Raw genomic sequence first — 23,306 nt, 5'->3', positions numbered from 1 at the left:
CTTCATCTGAATTTAAAAATATGCCATATATAGTTAGTTATTCAGTTATCTGTAGATTTCTTTAGTTACAACTTTTAGTGAATAATTTTAAAAACTCAAACTAAACTCTCAACATTTATAGTGGCATGATAATTCTGTATTAAAATGGAATTACTTTTTGAAAAATTTCCACACACTTTTTTCTACTATTTATTGAAAGAATAAGTATATTTCTTCTAGAAGTTTTGAAGAAGCATTTATCATTATTAGGAGAAATTAATGCTAAAATATATTTTTAATTAAGAAAAACAAAACAATTTTCATTACATAATATGTAATAAGTGTATAAAATTCTTTAAGAAAAATTTAAAATACTTACTGTTGTTTTCTTTCTTTTATCTTGAGGTGGGATTTTCAGTTTGGCTTTCCTACCCATATCATCACTAATAACATCTCTAAAAAATTTTAAATAAATATTCATAAAATATTTTGCATCATTTCAATTTAACAAATCTTCATATATTAGGTTTTTCTCATTTAATAATTAAAAAATTAATAATAAGTTATTATAAAACCATTATAAACAATAAATACTGGCAGGTAGATCTTTGGTTTAAGATAGTAATATAAACTGGAGACAAAATGTACAATCCCTCAAAATATTTAAACCACTTTTCTAAAATAAAAGTCATTACTTGTGAATAATAAATTTAACTTTTAAGAAAAATATTCTTTTATACTAAACCATATAGGAAGGGTACTTTTTAATAAGAAAAATAATACTGTAAAATGTCATTAAAATATATTTTTTCTTATATTCTACATACTTTCATCTATTTTTCTACATAATTTCCATTTTTGTTCAAACATTTGTCATACCACTCAACAATTTTATTTCCAACTTCAAAGAAATCTGCTGTTCTCATTCACAGACAGACATTTAAAAAATAGCCCTCATAGAACTGTTTTTTAAGTAACTGGTGAAAAAATACACAAAATCAGTGAATATGCAAAATCCAAACATATGTAAAAACATGCTAGAACATACAAATACATGTGTATGTGTATTCAGAATGGATAAAGCATTTCATGAAATTTCAAAAAGGCTTTCATTTCATAAAATATAAACAAATCAGCACATCTAGACATGTTTTACACAAACTGTTAACTTGTCTTTTGAAAGTAATCAAGAATATTTGTTTCCTGTTCAGGGTTTAGTGTGTCTTCTTCACTGCAGTTTCTAAGTTTGAAACAAACATTTTTGACAATATCACATCTATCGAGCATCAAGTACTTTCTTTTGTACTTGTTTCCATCCAAGTTTGTAGCTGCACCGAAATACCGTATCTAAACTACAGAATTTATACTTAAAAAACTGACATCATATCATTTTACTAGCTATTCCAATCTCCAAGTCCAGAAAAAGCTGCTAAGGCACCAAAACTATAAAATGTGGTATCCTCACTATGGCAATAAAAATCAATTTATTAATTATCCTGACCACCCCAACACAAAATACAATATAATGTTTCTTCAAAATGTTATTTGAGATGAAAATTCATTTAGGGATTGAGTTATCAATGTATTAAATCCCAAAAATATGCAAAACTGAAACACTACATGTGGTAACATTTTTAGCTTATGAAGATTTGAAAGGATCATGTAAATGAGAATTTTATTAATAAAAAATAGTTAAGAATTGTCTTCAGATTAATGATACTGATTAAAACTATACTCTTATTTGACTTCTCATATAAAATTAATTCAATCATTATAATAAAATATTTAATACCAATTCAAACAATATACATGGACAAATTACTTTAGTTTACATGACATGCAGGGTAATTCACTGGTGGTGTTTAATGGTTTCCAAGAAGAAAAAAAAAATACTGGAGATAAGAAGATTGGACTAACAGTCAAGTTTATAGAGCAGATGGACAATTTTTGGTGATCTTGACCGACCTTGAAAATCAGTTTGATATTAAAAAAAACTATTTGTTCTGTAAATTAAATTATAAGGTTAAATTTGAGCCATTATATGAATAGTACATGACAACATGACAGACATTCAGTAATTTTTAAAATATTTTTTTAATGAATGTTTAGGCCTATGCTAACTATTACGATGGAGTCATATGTCTACTTATGACTTACACATTCAAAGAGATGGGATTTTTCATTTTGTAACACATCCTGATGACAACATATGCATTAAACAGACTCCATATTAGGAATACACTGGCTCTTACTTTCTTTGCCATTACTCCACTGTTTTAGGAGTCATTCAGCCAATTGGGTTATTCATTTGTAATATCAGAAAAAACTCCAATAAGATCACCAGCTATATTCTGAAAGGTTCCAGAACAAAAATCAAGTCTATCAACAACCATTGTTTCGCAGTTAATGACAATCCTTTTCCATTTTCATATTTAATTTCATCACAAATATGATTTAAAATATAAATTTTCTAAATCTGAATTTATTTGTATCTAATTCAAAATTCATCTTCAGAATATATTAAGAAATTATTCCAACATTGTATTACTCTTTACCTTTGTAATTGTACTGATTAATAATTTCAAATATTTTATTATTATTACATTTTTTTTTATTTCTATAAAAAAAGGTTTCAGTAATTATTAAAATTGTCTTGTTTAACAATGTTCTGACCAGGGAATTAACAATAACAATCCTGAAATGCATTAACGTTTTATAATTGACATGATAATTTTAACTTAAGTAAATGAATCTGATTTAAATTAATTGTAGTTTTAAGTCTCCCTCTTTGAATACCAGAACTGAAACATTTAAAAACAAATTTGAAGTATTTAATTATATTTTCTATCCAAGCAATTAATTAATAATTTTGTCAATTTGTACCGTTTACGACATTTATCAAATGAACGATATCCATTTTTATCTACATTTTTCCACAAATAAAACTTCCATTCGAATTAAAACACCATCTAAACCCACTGCCAAGTGAGCCTAGAAAATAGATCAAATTACTTGTCTCCAAATGCTGTCTAAACTGTGGCAAACAAGAATCACTGTCTCTGCAATCTAATTTTTCTGAACTGCGATCTAGATGATCTCTAAACATTCATCAGCATCTAAACATGGTCTCTGCAATCGGCCCTGGAGATTGTTTGTACTTGTTAGTACAGTCAACCCCCCCTATAAGACAGTAGATACATTTCATTCTTTAGGAATCCGATTTCATACGAGTCCTTCCAATCACAGCCCAACATGTGTCAAGTTTACGGACTATGGCTGTTTGAAAGGCTTTCTTCCATAAAATTAATCGATTCTACACTAATCCGACTCAACATTTCCAAAATACGTATATTTTTTTTTGGAAATAATCCGTATAAACTACGCTATAAACAAAAAATTGTAGGATTACTTACCGAGTGTTCACCATTCGACATCGCCGTTGCTCAAGCTTGTTTTCGTCGCGGAACAGCNATTGATAAAAACTATAATTAAAATAATTTAATTTAAAAAATATGATTATATTGATTATATACATAATCATCTCCATATGCCTTAGAAGAGTGAAAGCATTTCATTATATATAACAAAAGTGAAATAGTTCAAACAAAATGAATGGCACAAGCCCAGAAACAACTAGTAAACTAGTTTAAAAAAGTTATATGACCACAAAATATTATGTGAGCTTCAGTTTACTGATTTATAGTTCAATAAATTAAAATAATTTTGTGAAAATCAGAATTAACTGAGTAATGAGAAGGAAAAAACCTATCTAAATTAGAGAATGAACAGTTCTGTAATAATTCTATTATTATATTCGTAGATTAATTTAATGTAACTCTGCTTATGTTATTAAGAAAAGAAAGAAAAGAAAAGCTGTAACTGCTTTCCAGCCCTCAAGCTTTGTTAACTCTGCTATTACTTTGCTTATTCAGAGAGCACTCTTCATTCCATCCTCCCAGGCAGGACGGCAGAAAGTAGTTTGGCTGCCCGATGACGTTTTACGTAATTATAGGAGGTTTTTTTTACCGTTACCGTTGCAATTTTTTCGCTGTCTTATAGGAATCGTAATTATAGGAACCCGTTTTATAGGGGGGTCTACTGTACTATTAGCCAGACAGTACAACTGGTACATGATAAATCTATGTCTGCAAGCCAAACCAGGCATGAGACCAGACTACCCTGTTCTGTATGCAAAATACAATGGTACCCAAACCCTTCACCCATATAGCACATGAAACTTAAATGTAAACTTGCACTCAAAAAACACAAGGCACTCTTACTTCAATTCACCAAAGGACATAAGCTGGACTACAAATTTATTTTATTGTAAACACTGGTGGAACTAACATCAAAGACAAGTACTGTAGATCCGCACATACTTGCTGCTTGTACTCTGCCAGAAAAATCTTTTTTTTGCTTGGTTTCCCCATATATTTTTTTCCTTTTGTAAGAAACTAGTAAGACAGAATTTTGTATGGCAAGATTCTGTAACCGAGTCATCTTATGTACAGTTTATATGGTGCATTCCAGATCCCATTAAAATGGTATTGTTTATGCTCTAAGTCCAACTAACATTATCATTCATTATTATTCAGACACACAGATTTTTATCAAGTTTTGTAACAGAATAATAGAAGTAATAAGATTTTCAAATAAAGAAGGAAGAAAATTATGAACAAGCAAAAACTATATAATGAAAATAAGCTTTTATTCTGTATTATAGGCTTAATAAAAAATTGGATCCAAAAACACCTCTTCCCATTTCCTGTATGAATGTTACTTTTGAATTACTTTGAACCAATCTACATTAAAGGTTAGATATGACAACCTTAAAGAAAAAAAAGTGTGTTCTAAAATAAAAAGCACAAGTTATATGTTTATTTAACAATATAACCATTATAATTTTGTTATTTAATAACAAAATGTTTCATTAAAAAAAACTAAACAACAAAGAAATTCCAACTGAAGAGAAAAAGTTGTAATCTTTTTACATCTTTCACAGTTACAAGAATACAAAACATTATCAGTATATAACTACTACCTGTTATATATGTAGGCCTACTTATTCCATACGCAATGACGTCATTAATAATTGTAAATAAATTTTTTAAAGGCATTAAATCATCTTAGTACTGTTTATAATACATATAATTGTTAAAAGGGAAGTGAAAATCCACTGACTACAGGCATTTCCTTTTGATTTTATATTTTGACATTATACAATCAAATAAAAAGTTTTGTACACTAACTTAATCAACACTAATCACTCGCTGAGAGATTTATTATTAAAACAAACGTTTTCAATCCAATCAATGGATCATCATCATGCTAAATGGAACACTTCAAAAATAGAGCAAGTTCAAAATACAAAATATAACCGATTAATAACCGATAACATATACGCTATTAATAGCCAAATAATGTTTGTAAATAATAAAATTAATACAAATGCTGCTAATACTAAAAATAAAATAATAAAAAATAACAAACAAATTGTGAATACTAAATATTAATGCCTCTAACTTAATAGACAAACTGTTAAGTAAGCAATATTAATATTTAGTATTAACTATACAGAGTTTTTACTACAATTATTATTAAAGTTCCTGCTCTTATTTTAAGTTTTTAATCGCAAACTTCCAGGCGGAAGGAAGTCCCTCTGCATCCCTTGCAAACTTAAAGGAAATTGCATCAACGCTTCTATAAATTTCTAACTTTTCAGCCATTCTTGCCAAAGTCAGAGAGTATCTGTTTCAGGATTTCTGCTTCATCCCATCATACTATTGAACCTTCCGTTTGTGCCATTTGAGCCAATACTGTGGACATTAGAACCTTTTTTAATATCATATCTGTGCTCTTTTATCCTTACACCTAGGTTTCTAGTAGGAACCCCAACATATTCTTTATTTATTCCTAATAATCTGATTCTCGTATGGGATCTTATATACACCCGACATATCTTTCTTAACCATCCCTTTATCATTTCTAAGTATTCTGTACAAATTCTTTTTAAGACCATCCTTGTATCTTTTATATTTGCAATTTCTTTCATAATGCTTCCTAAGTGCTTGTTTTACGTAAATTTCGTGTATGTAGATGGACCTTGAACAGATACTATATCTGTACCAACTTCTAATTTATTGACAATCCCCTTTATAACATTCCTCTTGTAGCCCAATGCTTCTGCTACCTGCATGATTCTTTCTATTTCTGCATCCCTGTATATTATACTTTAGCAGTATAAAAACACCTTGTAACCAATGCTTGATATGCTGCTAATTTATATTTATGTTACTGTAAAAGCCCGTATACTGGTAAATCCTAGGTTTTACTTGTAAATCTTCGGATTTACCAACATGAGTTGGTAAATGTAAGGATTTTTATAAAGTGAGATGATTTTCCGAACTTTTACCATTAAAATTTGGTACATACTAGGTTTTACTAAAGACAGTAAATGTTGGTTTTGGAAATAAAACTATGAGCATTTTAATAATCATTTATTGCAACTATTATAAACTTACTAAGTCCTATTTATTAATAACTAGTGAAACAGTTTAAAAATACTTTTTTAACGTAACAAAAATTAAATTATCTTGTAAAAAATAATATAATAGCCTACCCGGCTAAGCTAATCAGTAATCACAGTATTTTTTTTAATCATTTGGTATTCATTGTTCATTTAATAAAAGTAAAAAAGGATTTTACTTGTTACAACATGGAGAGCTATCATGGCATTTAGAATTATAAAGTAATCCTGATGACTTGCAAGCGCACTTCTTCGTTAGGCATTTTTTTAAGCAGTTGCACTTCTTGAAACCTTGTCCTCCGGTCAAAGACAATTTTGCGACAACTTCTCGAAGACTCACTTCTTTACCTTTAACAACTTCTTCTATCTTGATAAAGTCTTCAGGGCATGAAGTAAATTGATTTTGTGTATAAAGCTGCTTTAGTACTCCAATTTTGGTACCTAGTTGGTAAAACTCGTTGTCCTTTACATCTACTACAACTGCAATAACGCTTTTCGGGTCGGTTTTAGCTTTGTCAATTTCAGGCACTTTCAGTCTTACATTTTGGCCAATTTTCACATTTGGATATTTATCAACAGACGTGGCTTTCATTTTTTCAGCTTGTTTTTCCAAATTCAATTTTGCGTTGTTTCTTATAGTCACTACAGATTCTATCTTTTTTGGTATTGGCTCTATAGTTACAAGAACTTCCTGAGACTCAATCATGTTTTCTGTCTCTGAATCGGTATCTCTCTGAATCGTTACATTGGAATCATCGGTTATTTGCTTCGCCTTCATTTTCTCAGTAATAATCATTTCATCTTCTTGTGTTTTATCGTTGAGAGTGCTATTGTCTATATCCCCTTCTGACTCATTTTCAACAATGCTTTCTTCCTTGTCCTGTTCGATTGCATTTTCGACGTCATTATTTTGTTCCGTATTGTCATGCGAATGCAACAACTTCTCTAAATCTTCTTCAGATCTTATAACTCTAATCATATCACTAGGGATTGCTGAAGTTGCAAGGCCCATTTTCATTGGACAACCAAACATTGCTTCGTAGGGGGAACATTTGATTCCCTCGTGATATGCTCTATTTTTCATTGCCTGGATGAATCTTAAACCCTCTGACCACTTTGATAACTGATTGGTTTCCATCCACGTGCTCAACATATTTTCTATGTCTTGATTAGCACGCTCCACTGATCCTTGACTTTGGCTATGTCTTGCCTTTCCATGTACGATTTTTACATCCGGCCACATGGAGCATAAACTCTCAATAACTTGGTTAGAGAATTCTCGACCATTATCGGAATGAAGGATGCTCGGCGCTCCAAAAGTGGTGAAAATATCCAAAAGATGGTATGCAACTTCTACGGCGCGTTTAGTTTGAAGCGCACGAAGGATCACAAATTTGGTAAGATGGTCTTGGTAAACTAAAATAAATTTATAATTTCCATCTGGGGTAGTTTGTAGATCTATTAGATCAACCTGACAGCGTGAGTTCATTTCACTGTGAAGTATAGGTCTGACGACAATGCCCTTTTTCAAAGTCTTCTGTTTCTTTTGGCAAGGTTGACATAGCTTCAAATATGTCATAGTAGCCTCAACTGTTACATTTTTATACTTGCGGTTACATTCCTTAAGCATCCGTGTCCTTCCACCGTGGCCAACAGCAACATGTGTTTCTTCGAGAATATTGAATAAGTCCTCGTAACAAATGTAATACCTTATTTCTCCATCCTCCTCCTTCATAGGTGCAATTAGTTTTTCTTCGCCGCCTATAGTCAAAATGTCGTAACGCTTTATACGCCTGTAATGAACAGCTTGTTTCTTTTTCATGTTCTTTGCAGCTTTTACTTCCTCCAAACACTTTGCGTATTTGTCCCTATTAAGATAAAAGTTATTATCTTTCTTGCTTGCAACGAGCTCGTCCATTATTTCATAAAATCTCCGTTTCATACTCATCTTGATTCATAAATAACTTTTAGACAACGAAATCTCAAACAAGATTAGAATTAACGTGCGTGTTCTAACGTGTCAAACGATGAAATGTGGCGAGCGAAGGCGGTGACTATTTTTTCAACATTTACCATGTCTCTGAGGTAAAACCTAAGATATACCAAGTAAATGCTGGTAAAAGTTCAAAATTAGCGCTGATCGCAGAACATTTCAGACTTTTACCACAAAGATTTGGTAAATCTTAGGTTTTACTGGAAGATCTTAGGATTTACCATAGTTCGAGCATTTACAGTAACATTTATAAGGATCATTAGAGCTTGCAGGTGTATATAGTGGGCTATGCATTGGTTTAATAAATACCCCGGTAGATATACATCCCTCTCTAAATATAATATTAATGTCCAAAAAATTTACCATAACAGAGCTTTTTTGCTCTAGTTTTAAGCTAAGGCCTTCCTCATTATCGTTAATCCTATCCATAAAGTTAGCAATTACTCAATTGTTTTTCCATATTATGAATAATCATCAACATACCTTTTGTAGTATATAATATCGCTTTTGAAATTATACAGAACTTTAACTTCTAGTCTACTAACAACAAGCTCACATAGTAGCCCTGAAATTGGGCTTCCCATTGGGACCACCTACATTACTTATACGTTTGACCTTTGGAAGCAAAGAAGGATTCACAGCAAACCAGGTTAACCATCTCTACCAACTCATTCCTATGATGTGCTAATGTAGGGTTTACTCTATTCAAGAACTCCAAAAGTGCTTCTACACAAGATTCAATCTTAATAGAAGGGAACAAATTTTTGTAATCTAAAACAGTCCCCACTTCCTCATCCACTAAGGTAACTCCTTGTAGTTCTTTGACTACCATTACAGGATCCTTAGCCACCAATTCATTACAGTGGAACCCCAGTTAAAGAACGTCCTGGTTAACGACCAAATCGGTTAACGAACTATTATTTTGCAAAAATTTTGTCTCGGATAACGAACAAAATTCGGATAACGAACTTAACGGCTTTTTGTGTCAAATTTGTAAGCTTGCCGACTTTTAGAGAAAATTAGTTAATCGTGTGTCGGTGATGGTCTAGGGTCCATTCGTACGTTGGTGATGGCGGAGAAGACAAAGATGACAAGTATTTTATAGTGAAAATCGTTTATTAGAACGGGAAGATGCTTACATATTTGAGGTAGTTGGAAATGGCTTATCTACAGTATTTTCTCTCGGCACTGAGGAGTGGCGTATTGCTGGTCCTACGATAGTGCAAGCTGATCAGTCGTAGCCCCAGAGCGGACGAGATGGGTTCGCTTGGTCACAGAAGCGATGGTAGGTGACAGAGCTGCAAGACTGGAGCGGTCCGTGAGACACAACACAAATTTTAGCGGGAACGACTTCAGGCTTAATCCAGACGAAGACGACACAGATTAATCGCCATAGAATTTTTAGGAAAACTGCGTTTTGACCTTGATATTCGGGGTTTTTATAGTATTTCTTCCTTGAATCTCACCTTACGATTTGTCCTGCGTCCCATTCCTCGCTTCCCGATTGTTTTCTTTTTTGTCTCCAGGTGAAAACCGAAACCAGATCAGGTCACGAGAAAGGTTTGTTCCGAGGTGTTTATTTAACACCTGTTCGTCGACTCTGATCAGAGATTGTTGATAAACCTACAAGCCTTTCACTCATAATTTAGCTTATTGTTTCTGCTATCTGTCATTTTAGAACTTTAACGATCGTATGTGATGTTTTTTATACCCGTCAAATCTTTCCCTTTTTCCGAAAATTTAACGTAGATCGACTGTTTATGAGTAAGTTTTCCTATATTTTCATTAAAGAAAACCCATTTTACTAATAAAATTACAAAAATACTGACGGCTAGAACGGATTAATTGTATTTGCATTAATTTCTATGGGAAAAATTGCTTCGGTTAACGAACGGACTTGTGGAACGGATTACGTTCGTTAACCGGGGTTCCACTGTACTTTCCATCTTGGAGCAGATATACTCATGTAATCATTTTTCAAGGAAAAGCATGGATGTTTTTTGTTTTTCCACAATAGGTCTTATTTTCTTGCCTTCTTTATGAGTCTTACCAAAGGCAAATAATCTAGGGGTCCCTGGTCTAGGGTTCCGACATTTTACTAAAAAAGGTAAGATCTTTGCCAGTTTTGTTCCCTCCAGTTTTTTAACCCTTCTATCAATTGCTTCAAATATGTTACTATTTCCCTTAATACATTCTGTTTTTCTGATACATTCTTCCAAAGCTTTATCATACGTAAGTTTTTTCATTATAACGATCTGCTTGCTTTTATCCACTCTTGCGGCGACTAAGTTATTCTCTTTCAGCCATCCCTTAGCATATGCAATGTCTATTATTACTTCTTCCTTTCCATGCTTCTTTATTTTTTTAACACCACTTTCCAACGTATGTAGTCTTTGTCAACCGGATCTAACCCTACAATTCCTCTTTCAATCTCCTGGAATGATGTTTCCCAAATCATAGAATTCTCAGGGATGAAGTTCGGGCCGCTGTTCAGAAGCTCCTTTACCCTATTTGGTACTTCAATCTGGTCCCATACTTCGTAAGTTGTAACACTCTTCCTAGTACTTTTTGGTACTTGTTTATAAATGATCCATCTCATTTTCTTAAATGTATCATTTTTTCAAGTTGTTATAAATGCCATCAGTAAGACTAGTAACTCCTAAGTTCATTTCCATAAGCTTATCCGGATTCTCCACATACACTTGATTTTCCATTTCAATGAGGTGTCTCAGAATCAAACTTTGTTTTTTGCAATCTTAATAGATTTCTTAAGGCATGCAAGGTAAAATCTCCATTTTAACGAGAGGCACTCTTTCGGAATTTGTAGCCTAAGGATAAAAGAGCACAGATATGATATTAGAAAAGGTTCTAATGCCACAGTATTGGCTCAAATGTCACAAATGGAAGGTTCAATAGTATGATGGGATGAAGCAGAAATCCTGAAACAGATACACTCTCAGACTTTGGCAAGAATGGCTGATAAGTTAGAAATTTATAGAAGCAAACTTAAAGGAAATTGCATCAACGCAAGAGATGCAGAGGGACTTCCTTCCGCTGGAAGTTTGCAATTAAAAATTTAAAATAAGAGCAGGAACTTTAATAATTATAGTAAAAACTCTGTATAGTCAAGTAAGCAATATCAATATTTAGTATTCACAATTTGTTTGTTATTTTTGATTATTTTATTTTTAGTATTATCAGCATTTGTATTAATTTTTATTATTTATATATGCTATTAATAGCCAAACATTATTTGGCTATTAATAGCATATATGTTATTGGTTATTAATATTTATATTTTGTATTTTGAACTTGTTGTTTTATTTTTGAAGTGTTCCATTTAGCTGATGATGATCCATTGATTGGATTGAAAACGTTTGTTTTAATAATAAATCTCTCAGCGAGTGATTAGGTGTTGATTAAGTTATTATTTTCTGCTGAGTACGCTTTGGTTGCTTATGTTTTGTACACTATTTGGCAGAAAATAAGAATCAGAACATGGAGAACGAATAACTGTTAAACCATAACAACATTATGTTTATAATAGATTTGATTTTCTTTTAGTCTTTTTAGTAGCAAAGGGTAGTAGCAGATATTAAGGGGTTAAATTTATATGATTATGTAAAACACACATTGTTACTTTACTTAAAAACAAATCTTCAAAATAATATGACAAGCATTTTCTTTTCAGGTATACTTATTCAAACTATTATAAAATTTTACCTTTCATTTTTTTTTGTTGTTTTGTGTGATCAGGACAATTTACCTCAAATGAGTTTTTTCTTACACATTTAAAAGCTAGAAGTATTTACTTAATTGCGTGAATCACTTAATCATTTACAGAAGAAAACATATCTTAAGTTATTTCTTTTACTTTTTGCTTCAATACAAGTAACTTCAATCATGTGTGTTCTGTTTTTTCTTCTTTTTTTTTTGTGTTTGTGTATACATATGCATTCTAGATGGATTTTGATCTTGAAAAGTGTTTAAATCTGAATAAAAATGTGAACTTCTATTTCTAGCATTACATTTTCATCTAGTGTCTCATGGAGTCATCTACTTTATGCAAGTGTTAATCATTTATATTTCATATAGTAATACAAAACAAAAGATAAATCTTGAATATGATTTTGAATCATTTGCAATCATCAAATAATTATATTTTTAGAAAATAGAATATCTAAGGCAAAAATTTAGATTATAAAATGAGAGAATAATCTTTATATTATTTCCTATTATTGTGTTGTTAAACAACACAACTGAATTTTTCACTAACATAAAATTATTGAATATTTCTATACTCACCTCACATTATTCTGATTCACAACTGAATTTGCTGCACTTTTCATTACTGGACTTGCTGGACTATGGTTAGTTGAGTTTACTAATGGTTCTGTATGAATAGATGCCATGATATACTCCAATAAATGGAATGGAAATAGCCACAAGGCCAAAAACTCACTCGAAAACTGATTTGTACTTCAAATATACAATATCAATACCTGTAAATAAAAATATTTTTAATATTTTGAAAATAAAATTTAACAACTCAGTATCTAATATAAAATTTCTTGAAAATTTGGGATGGATATGCACTTGTGTACATATCAAAACAGCAAAGAAGAATTTTTTAAATTTCCATTGTGTGAGATTTTATACTGAGAAATTAAAATTTAATAATCAAAATAATTGTAACTTTATTTTGTCAAAAGTTTGCTTTCAGAATTAGCAATTACAATTGATAAAATATTTTTCAATGATTTAAAGTCCAAGACTGTCATACGGTATATTCATTGTCCATTAGAGAAATGCCTTTGAGACTAAGTTGTTATATGTTGTAGTGAGTAGATGGCAATGAGCTTTAGATTGGAAGAATTTGACCAGTTGTTTTTCAATTAAGAATGTTAGAGAGTTACATTTCTCAATTACAGGATGTATTTGGTATCCTGGTTTGTGCATTTCAGCGAATGCGAATATTCTCGGTGTTTTTGGTGACCAGACAATGGAGTTTTGCATATGTAAGCATTGTGCTAAAGAAGTGGAGGTGAACCTTTTAACTCTGCTATACAGTTACTAAAAAATGGACAGGTGCTGGTTGGCATTCGGTGCTTATAATATATTCACGTAATTTCTTGTTGTAGGTTGATTGTTTTAGCAATACCACTCCTTTCAATTTATCAGCCTTCATCAGGACTATGTTATTTTGTCGTAACCATTGGCGTAATTTCTTTATGATGATCTGAAATTGTCATGTGTTTGAACCATTGTTTTTTTTTTTTACTTCTTTTGCCATTCGGAACTTGGTTTCCCAACAAACAAAATCCTGACTCGTTTCATTCATACCCTTAGGCTGCAACTATGCAGACGCGAGCGAGCAAATTTTCCAAGCGAGCGAGAATATGTGGCAAGAAGAGGCGAGACGCGATAAATATCAAAACCTGTCAGATATGTGCGAGAACCAGAAATTCGCTCCCGCTAGCATTATTTCTCGCTTTTCGTTTGTGCATGGTTTTCCTTTGCGAAAACTAAATCACTCGCAACCTCTCGCTCGCTCTAAATTCGTGTCTGCATAGTCGCACCCTTAGTGATCAATTCAATGTCTGGTATGAAGGTTTCTGGCATTGGCAAAGGGGCTGGAGCATAAAGAGGACTGAAATTTAAGGCTTCCAAATTCATTGTGGGGGTTTGGTGCCCCAGACAAATGTCCGGGTTGCCCGCCCCTAGAGTGGGCCCTGCTGTCAGGGCTCCAAAAACAGAGGATATTCTCATTTGCCGAAATGCACAAACCAGAATACCAAATACGTCCTGTGATCGAGAAATGTAACTCTCCAACATTCTTAATCAAAAAACTGTAATGTTCGCTACGAGAGAGAGAGTACGGTGCACGAACGTAACAGAATGTGAGATCCGGAATTTTTGTGACGGAAATATCGCTCTTTATTAACAAAAATGTTAATTAATTAAAAACTTTCGTTTATGTAACGCGCTAGAAGAAAAAACGATCTTGCCCGGGATTGTGTAAACTTTCCGGTCATAACTAGCAACATCCATTGTTCTCTGCAGAAGTTGCATCTCATCTTGCAAGAAGGTTTACAGTTAGCATCTAACTGTCGTCATTTGTTGTAGATCCCTGGAACACCTATAACTCCTAACCTATGTACATCCGATCACGTGGTGGAAATTCCCCACTAAAACCGATAAAAGACCGTTCTTACCCCCCTCTCGCGGGAGTCTATTACCAAACGCGGGACCGACGACATCGTGCCGATTTTCCAAACCCGCTGAATTCCGATCTCCGATGAACCTCGAATTAAATCGACACTTAAGTCGCGATTTTATATAATTTGTGCCGAAACTGGATTATAACCCTTGGATCATTCAGAATCGTCAAGGTATACAGAGGTATGAAATACCTGTGAAACTCTCTAAGTCGGTATAAAAACTTTGTGTTTTTAGGTCGGTAGAGAATCGAACTTTGTGTAGTCTTTTGCCATTTTGCTTACTTTAATAAATTGTTGTTTTATTTGTTAAAAATATGGTACACTCCTTTACTCGATCACGGCCTTCACCTTATCGTCGACCCCAAGCAAATTCTCCCTTCACTCGCCTGACGTATCATCCTGACTAGTGACAGAGGCGGGCAATCTCTGACCTCCCCTCTGGTTCACACAGAACAACAAGTAAAAAAAAGTAATTTTAACACAAAGTACCCTTTATTCTCACTGAACAGGTTCTTAGAAGGGATCCAAACTTTACAAATCTGGTCACGATATTATATACAAATGGGGTTATTCTTCGTCCTTTATAACAATATCAAAAGTAACCACACGTAACAATTAATTTGACTATTTTTTGAGCAACTTAAAGCTAACTTACGTCTAACTTAAATTCTAAGGAAATTGAGAATACATTAAAAATAAAAAGAAGGAAGTAGGGATGAAGTGAAATACCCAGCATTTCATTGGTCAGTGTGCACTCTTGGATAGGACGCCAACTTAATGTTTTGTTATTTAACTTTACCAATGTCATGTCTATTGGTAGGTCTAGAGACTGTTTGGGTCTCTCAATGTGTCCTCAAGACTCTCTTGCCTGTGGTTATCTCCTTTCGATCTCTCTGGCCTCGCAGTCTCTTTCTTTCTTCTCCTGTCTAGAGCCCTGCCTTACACAGTCGTCCTCTCTGAGATCTTGCCAAAAAGGGTCCGTTACGTGAGCCATTTTGCCCCAAGCATCCTCAACTCTTTTGTTCTATCAAACTTCACAGAATGGCTAATCCCACTCAAGGGCAATAATGGTTCAAAGCAAAGATTCCAGGAAGGATTTAGGAAAAAGGGAAAGCATAGTATTAAACTAAAATTAAAATAAAAGTAAAAATATATACAATATTATGGCTGACGGCCACAAAACAACTGGCCAAATTCTTCCAATCTAAAGTTAATCGAGAGAGGACGGCAATAAGCAACTCACTACAACTTAGTCTCAAAAGGCATTTTTCTAATGGACAATGAATACTTTTCAACTATTAGTTTGCTTAATTTTAATAATGCACAAATATTAATGCAATAAATTGAAATAGTGGTGGTAAATGCCAACCAGGCTTTCTGCTGTAGTGCAACTTTTACTACATAATGATATTTTAATCACAGTGGTAAAACAAATCAGAAACTGGTGAAATAAACTCATGATAAATGGCATCTTTTCATAGTATATATACATTAAGTTGAAGAAAAAAAAAACACAATTTTGAAAAATTTTTTATTATTAAATTATATACAAATATTTGCTACTCCATAATAAACTTAAGGTTTATGATGGTAATCGTTTCTATTTTACTTCTAGGAGTCTACTAATGAATAAGCATCTTAAAATTGGAGAAAAAGGTTGCTGAAATTTTATAATAAATTTTGCAGTAAAGTGTGAATTTCTATTGTAATCATTCAATTCACTTAATCTTCCCTATGATAAGACAATACACAGCATATTTACAAGAAATGGAAAAAGTAAATACAGTATATGTACAGATAACCCCTGTATAACACAGCACTTCTATAGCACGAATTCACTCTAACATGGTTCAAGAATTGGGAACATCCCCCATATAACACGGTGCTTTTATTGCACGAGTTCACTCTAACATGTTTTGGAATTGTGTAAAACCCTTGTACAACATGAAATTTAATAAAGTTTTATACTTCTGTGTTCTTTTATACCTCTGTGTAACTCCGCGTGAGCATTCTAATTGTTTTGTGGCTACTTGGAATGATCTTTCAACAAATAATCCATTTAATGGTTAAATTTTATAATTGGAACCCTTCTTTTGCCTCTAAAAGCTCATTTTAGAATTATAGATTCCTTCATCATGATACTATCAATATTGCGGGCGCCGCCATCTTTCTTTCATTGTTGTTCCTAAACACCTACAAACAGCAGCGCACTCCCGTTGCAGAGCAACTGCTATTAACGAACGCACCCACAAACTGTTACCAGTTGATGATGCTCATGCTGAGATCATCATATAAAATGAATAATCCTCTGGTAAAATATTTGCTTAAATAATAAATAAGTATTTTACCTATGAAAAAAATGAATAATAAATCCGATTTAAATAAGGATTTAACAACATGTTTTTTAATTTTTGGAACCTAACCCCCCTTTTCGTACTAGTTCTTTGTTTCGTATAACACAGATTCGCATAACACAGCAATTTTTTGGAACATAACTCCTGTGTTATATGGGAGTTACCTGTACTTTGAAAAATTATGTAATTTATAGAATCATTGATTTTTCACAGTACCAGAACATTAAAAATTAGCCAGTTCCATCCAGTATAATAACTAATTGACATCAAAAAATTAATTACATAGTCAAACTTCAGGTTACTAACTTAATTTATGCTTTTAAAATGCCTACACATACCAATTATATTATCATAAATAATATAATTTATGTATATAAAAGCAAAATATTACAGTCAACAGAAACCAAAACTTTACAAAAAAATGCTATAAACAGAGACTCAATTCTGCCTAGATGAAATAAGTTGGTGATCGCTTAATGAACACTTCAGACTATGAACAAATCAGATAAACACTTTCATGAAAGATTTTTATGTTTGGATAATGAACACCTTACGAAACGAACACAAGAAGCAGAAATGTAAAATAATGAATATCAAATGGTCTTCCGTTGTCTTCAGGCAACAATTCGAAATTTTCAGAGTGCAGGAGACGTCAACATCAACACTCAACCCAGTATATACTGATTGGATAGTATTCCTCCAAACTTTGAAATTCTCTGTAATTCCAGCCTTTTATTTCTCTGACAAACAATTCTTTTATAGTACTCGTGAGACTTACCATTGGGCATTCATTAAGTTTTGTGTCTGTTTTTATTTTTGAAAGGTGAGAGTATAATATCACAGGTAGAGAGTGGGCAGATGTCTGATGTCGCTGGGCAGTACGTCTACAGTAGACTGCAGTTCAATCTTATCTAAGAAAGATACTGTATTATCAAGAAGACTCACGCAGCTGAATGAGTAACAAAAATCACATCTGAGAAATACACATTGAAGAGCTCATAATGGAACCTGAAACTGATCTGACAACAGAAGAATGCCAAAAACTCTTGAATGAAGAACACCAAGAAACTCAGCAAGATATGTTTTCTTCTGAAAGCAAATTAATGCCAATATCTGCTATTAAACATCTTTTGAAGTGGGAGGACATCAGAACAATGGTCTAAGAATGACATCCAAACCAGGTTCAGGTTAATAAACTTTGGGATCTCTACAATTACAATGCTATTAATTACTTCTGAAAATCCCTGAACTGAGAAAAGCAATCGACATTAGATAGATTCTTTAACCCCCACAAACGGAACAAACATGACTAATAAAAATGCAAGACTGTGTATATATGTATTTTTATTATTACATATAAATAAACATAGTAAGAAAGTATATATATTTTTTTATTTTTTGGGGTCTTCAGAACAAATTAATAAAATTCCCATAAAAACCTATGGTAAATCGATAATCAGTTAACAAATAATTCGGATAGCAAAGTCTTGGAACGAATTATGTTCGTTAACCAATCACCCACAGTATAACCAAATCATCAACAAGTACTTTATCCAGACTTTCAGAAATGTGTTTCAATTGATTTTATTTTTAGTTTAAAATCCAAAGTTTAAATTATTATTTTATTATTTTTAGTTTTAATTAACTGACTATCTAGTATTAATAAATACTAGATATTTATTATAATTTATTACGTTAATAAATTTTTGTTATTTAATTTGAATTAAGCATCTTTAAACACAAATTCGTGGATGTTATTTATTTTACATGAATGTCAATTAATGTAGTTTTTATTTATTAATTTCATTTAAATCCAATTGTGATGCATACCAAAAACCAGAATTAGATCTTACTCCCATGGGCATTGATATATAATTTGAACAACAACATCCTTGATAATTTGTGTTGTAACGTCTAATGATGCGAGATTATCTCGGCACAAATAACTTCTGAATCAGTAACCCCGTTGTTGATTGGTAGGATCAGCAGCTTTTTTTTAACATAGAAAGTATACAAAGTTGAGCATTGGTGGCCAGCTCAGCCGAGTAGCTTGTTTGGAAACTGAATTATTGTATGGCAACCAGAGCAAATAGGGCATTCCAAGTTTTGTTCATAAACTGAATTGTTCTTAAACAGGGGCATTCGTAACCCAAGGTTTGACTTTACTTTGTCGCAGACCTTTCTCTACTATCTCCTCTGTAACACTATGTTACGAGCTCCAGCTTTCGCATAGTTTTCTTTGGAATTATTGCTTTTGTTTGTGTAGTGTCATGCACCAATGGATTCGTTAAACCACAAGGACTAATTTGATACTAAATCAGTGCTGTGGAACCATTTTTCGTGACCTACAACCTGTGAAAGTCCACAGAGTTTCGGACTGTTTTTCCAGGTGATTTGGAACTGATTACCCAACATGAGAATTAGATCTGACTCTCAAGCAGACTGAGTAACATCCTAAAAGGCCAGCAAATTTGGCCATTGTCAAGTGTAATTTTGTCAGTTTTTCAAACTTGCAGTCAGCAGTCCAGCATGGGCTTATGCGAGCTCACTTCAGTAGATTCTAGTTGTCATTGATGAGAAAGTCCCTACAGTAACTGTTTTGCAAATTTTGGGGACATTGACTTAAGTAGTTTTTAAAGTTTCGTAGTTTTAATTTTGAACAACTCTCTCACTGTATCTAACAATTGTTTTTATAACGGTCATTGTCTTAGCAACAAACAGTGTGAAGCTGGACAGCGACAACTAGTCCGCACTAGTGATACCACAGTTTTTTACTTTTGAGGTCAAGGACAATTTTGCTACACTTTATGACGTATGTTATTACATTTTCTGTAACTCACTGTTTACTGAATTCTCTAGATAATGGCAGGTCGACAAAATTTCACTATTTTAAGTGTTACTAGGTTTTATGCATATGCAGTTTTTTCGGTTTTATATGTCAAAAGACCTGTTAGTAGCTATGGCTGAAGATAGTAGCAAGACACTTCCCGAAGTGTCTTGCTACTATCTTGCTTCGCTTATCATCACTCATTATCTGAGTAAGCTAAAAGAATATGTCGTGGAAAATGACAAAGGGAGATTCAGCACTCCTAAACACGTGGAATTTGTAATAAATTGCATCGAAAGGGTCATTCACCTTATGAAAAATCCCTTTGAACATGACATAAGTGTTCTGTCCAGAAAGATTGATCAGTTACTAGAAAATGAAGATATGAAAAGAGTTCTTGACATGCAACAAAAGATGCTGGTAAAGGTCCAGCTCTAAAGACGGCTAAAACAACACAAACCAATCAAATGTCATAGTGCTGCATTACAAAAACCAATCGAGGTAACCTCTAAAATCAGGAGGGACATTCTATCTATAGGCAAATTTAATATTTAATGGTTGAGGTGCAGTGTGTCAGACTTCTGTGTAGTATTACAATGCTTTAAGTCAGGGGTGTCCAACAGTTTTTGCCCCCGGGCCGAATTGGAAAGAAAACTTTTTCCATGGGCCTAACCAGAGGCTGCCCTAGGAAGATTTTGAGGTGGTGCGAGATCTCATTGTGGTGTCACCCCGTAGAGACTGAATTGTAGAGATTACAGATACATTTTTCACATTATCATGCATTATCAACACTCTACGCTGTGCTTAAGAGATTTGTAATGGAGGGTTAACTCTAAATGCACAGTGAGTTGACGACTTTTTTTTTTTAGGCGTCAGAATTTTTCATTGAGTTATTCGGACTTCAATACCTAATATTGAAAGATTGATCACAGGCCACAAATTCACTAGACGGGCCGGATCTGGCCCGCGGCCATATGTTGGCCATGCCTGCTTTAAGTGCTGCAGATACAGGCACTCGACCTGAATTTGTGACCAACCAACCAGCACCTGCAGACACTGCATGGGCGATCATCCATTCCAGGAATGCCCTAACTACAATGGACAGCCCACCTGTTGCAATTGCAAGCTCGAGAAAGCCAAAGAAGTGACTCACAATGCTCAAGATGGTTCCTGTCCTGTCTTCAACCAAATTAAGGAGAAAATCATCAGTATAACAGACTATGGATCTACCACAGACTAAGGCAATTCATTTTCTACAGATTAACTACAAAGAAGCATTGCCCCTTTAGTTTCTTGTTTTGGACGGAATTCCACATGGAAAAGTACCTTGTTATTAATTATTAAAAAAAATATTTGAATTGAAAAAATTTTATTGCGCCAATGTTGGTTCCTAAATGGCACCTTTCCCTCTGGATAGCCAACTTTACAGGGGCATCCCTGCAATGACAGCTTCTTTCTATACATTCCCGTTTTGCAGGGAAGTTGACATTCATGGGTTATCATTAAAAAAATAATTTAATAAAATTAAACATGACAAAACAAAATGAAAATAAATTTAATGACAATAATACATTTAAAGATACGATGTAATATATGCAGTAGATCCCCCTATAACATGGGTTCATATAATATGGATTCGTATAACACGGCAAAAAAAATTGCGATTGTGTTTGTATAATACATTAAAAGAGACGCGTATAACACGGTAAAATGTCATCGCTGACTTGTGTCGCAGCAGGATTGGTTGAATCTAGACTAATAGAAGATATTGCACAAACCGTTGAGTTTAAACGAGCACTAGACCTACTAAAAAACATTTATTATTTAATGGCCATAGAAATTATATTTATATTAACGACGTCTCCAAAGTTTAGCAAAAAATTTGATATACCTGATTGCAGCAAAAGTTTTAGCAAAAAATTGATATACCTGAGACGTCAATGATATATCATTGACGTCTCAGGTATATCAATGATAGCATGATTTGCAATGTCAGGGGGCATTGACTTGTATTTGTCATTTAGTTGCGTGCCTTTTCCAGTATAAAGAATGAAATTATACAAGTATCCAGACGAAAATTCACACAAAACATAAAATTTTACGACGAAACGCGAGTGTTTGTTAGGAATGTACTGTCTTCAGGAAAGACAGCCTTTGTACAACAGCAGTCTCTCATCACCAGTAATGTTTTCTTCAGGAATGTATAATTGGGAGAATTTGGAATTTAAATTTTCGACTAAAGGCCAATTTCAAGTTTGGGTGAATTTCAGGATCGAAATGTGTCTTTTGTCAGAGAAATGTAAATACAAGTAACTCTCGGATTACACCACAGTTCCGTTCCTACAAAAGCCGGCGCAAATCAAATTGGCATAAAATGAACCCATATTTACAGTAAGGTACAGGGTTCTACACAATTGAAAAATAAGCAAATAATTTTGTTTATTAATACAATATAATACAAAATATATATATTATAAAATTTAATTTTTTAAAAATGTATTTTATGATAAAATAAAGTGAAATGTTCTTATGAAAAAATGTTAAGAAAACAAATGATATTTCAAAGTTTCGGATATCTTACATTTTTCGGTAAAAAGTATTCATCTTTAATTGTTTAATTTTTGTTTTCTCTCATTAATTTAAGAATTTCGGAATATGGTCGAATGGATGCGGTGATGTTACTTTTTACATTTGCACTTCGCTCCCAATCAGTGTCTAAGGCCGACTCCACTAGTATAAAAACCCTCGCCGTAAAAACTTTTAATCACGTGACCTATTCGCGTTTGGATTGTGGTGAAGATCCGGCTAGCGAAGTTTTTACGGCTACGGTGCTGCCCCAAGTGTCGAAAGTAAATACTTCTTCGCACGTGAATTGGTGGAAACGGAAGACAATTGGTTGTATACGTGATATAATCATTGTCTTTATATCGATATATTCTACGAGCTTTTTCTGTACTAATGTAGTAAAGATATTTTTACTACACTTGTAATTATAGTACAGAAAAAAACTCTTACAATATAATCACTGTCTTTATAACTTCGATAGTACCGTCGTCGTAAAAACTTCGCTAGCCGGACCTTCAACGCAATCCAGACGCAAACGCAAATAGGTCACGTGATTGGAGGTTTTTACGCTAGGAGTCTTAGCCTTAGATATGGTCTGGCCAACGAGAAGTAGATTTCACCTTACTAACGATAGTTTGTGATCGCAGGAAGTGCTACTGCGTCATAAGGTGTTTTCCTGAACGAACTGATATGGGATACGAACTATTCGCATTCATTGGCGCTCTGGATTCGAACGCCATTTATTGGACTGTTAAGTTTAATAATTTGACTCGTGGGTATCTAAACTTTTAGTAATTTAATATTAATTTAATGCAAATGTATACATACCCAATAATATTAA

General features: G+C 33.1%; 1 protein-coding gene and 1 long non-coding RNA gene across 2 annotated transcripts in view; both read right to left on the bottom strand.

Moving 5' to 3' along the window:
• Positions 1–355: 355 nt before the first annotated feature.
• The window catches only part of LOC111628589, a 30,432-nt gene continuing 7,481 nt past the window's right edge, over positions 356–23,306 (bottom strand). Inside the window, exons 2-3 of the long non-coding RNA XR_002757192.1 lie at positions 12,804–13,000; positions 356–434 (exon numbers count right to left, since the gene is read on the bottom strand). This is a non-coding gene — a long non-coding RNA (uncharacterized LOC111628589). The remainder of the gene's footprint in view (positions 435–12,803; positions 13,001–23,306) is intronic.
• On the bottom strand, positions 5,858–8,569 carry LOC111628588 (KRAB-A domain-containing protein 2-like). The gene has a single exon (XM_023372411.1). The coding sequence runs from the start codon at positions 8,451–8,453 to the stop codon at positions 6,681–6,683; it is 1,773 nt and encodes a 590-aa protein (XP_023228179.1). The 5' UTR covers positions 8,454–8,569; the 3' UTR covers positions 5,858–6,680.

This window comes from Centruroides sculpturatus, unplaced genomic scaffold, assembly GCF_000671375.1.
Source record: "Centruroides sculpturatus isolate CEXI.00-Female unplaced genomic scaffold, Cexi_2.0 scaffold403, whole genome shotgun sequence".
NCBI lineage: Eukaryota > Metazoa > Arthropoda > Arachnida > Scorpiones > Buthidae > Centruroides > Centruroides sculpturatus.
The sequence above is the reverse complement of the archived record's forward strand: the minus strand, read 5'-3'. Positions and strand labels throughout refer to the sequence as shown.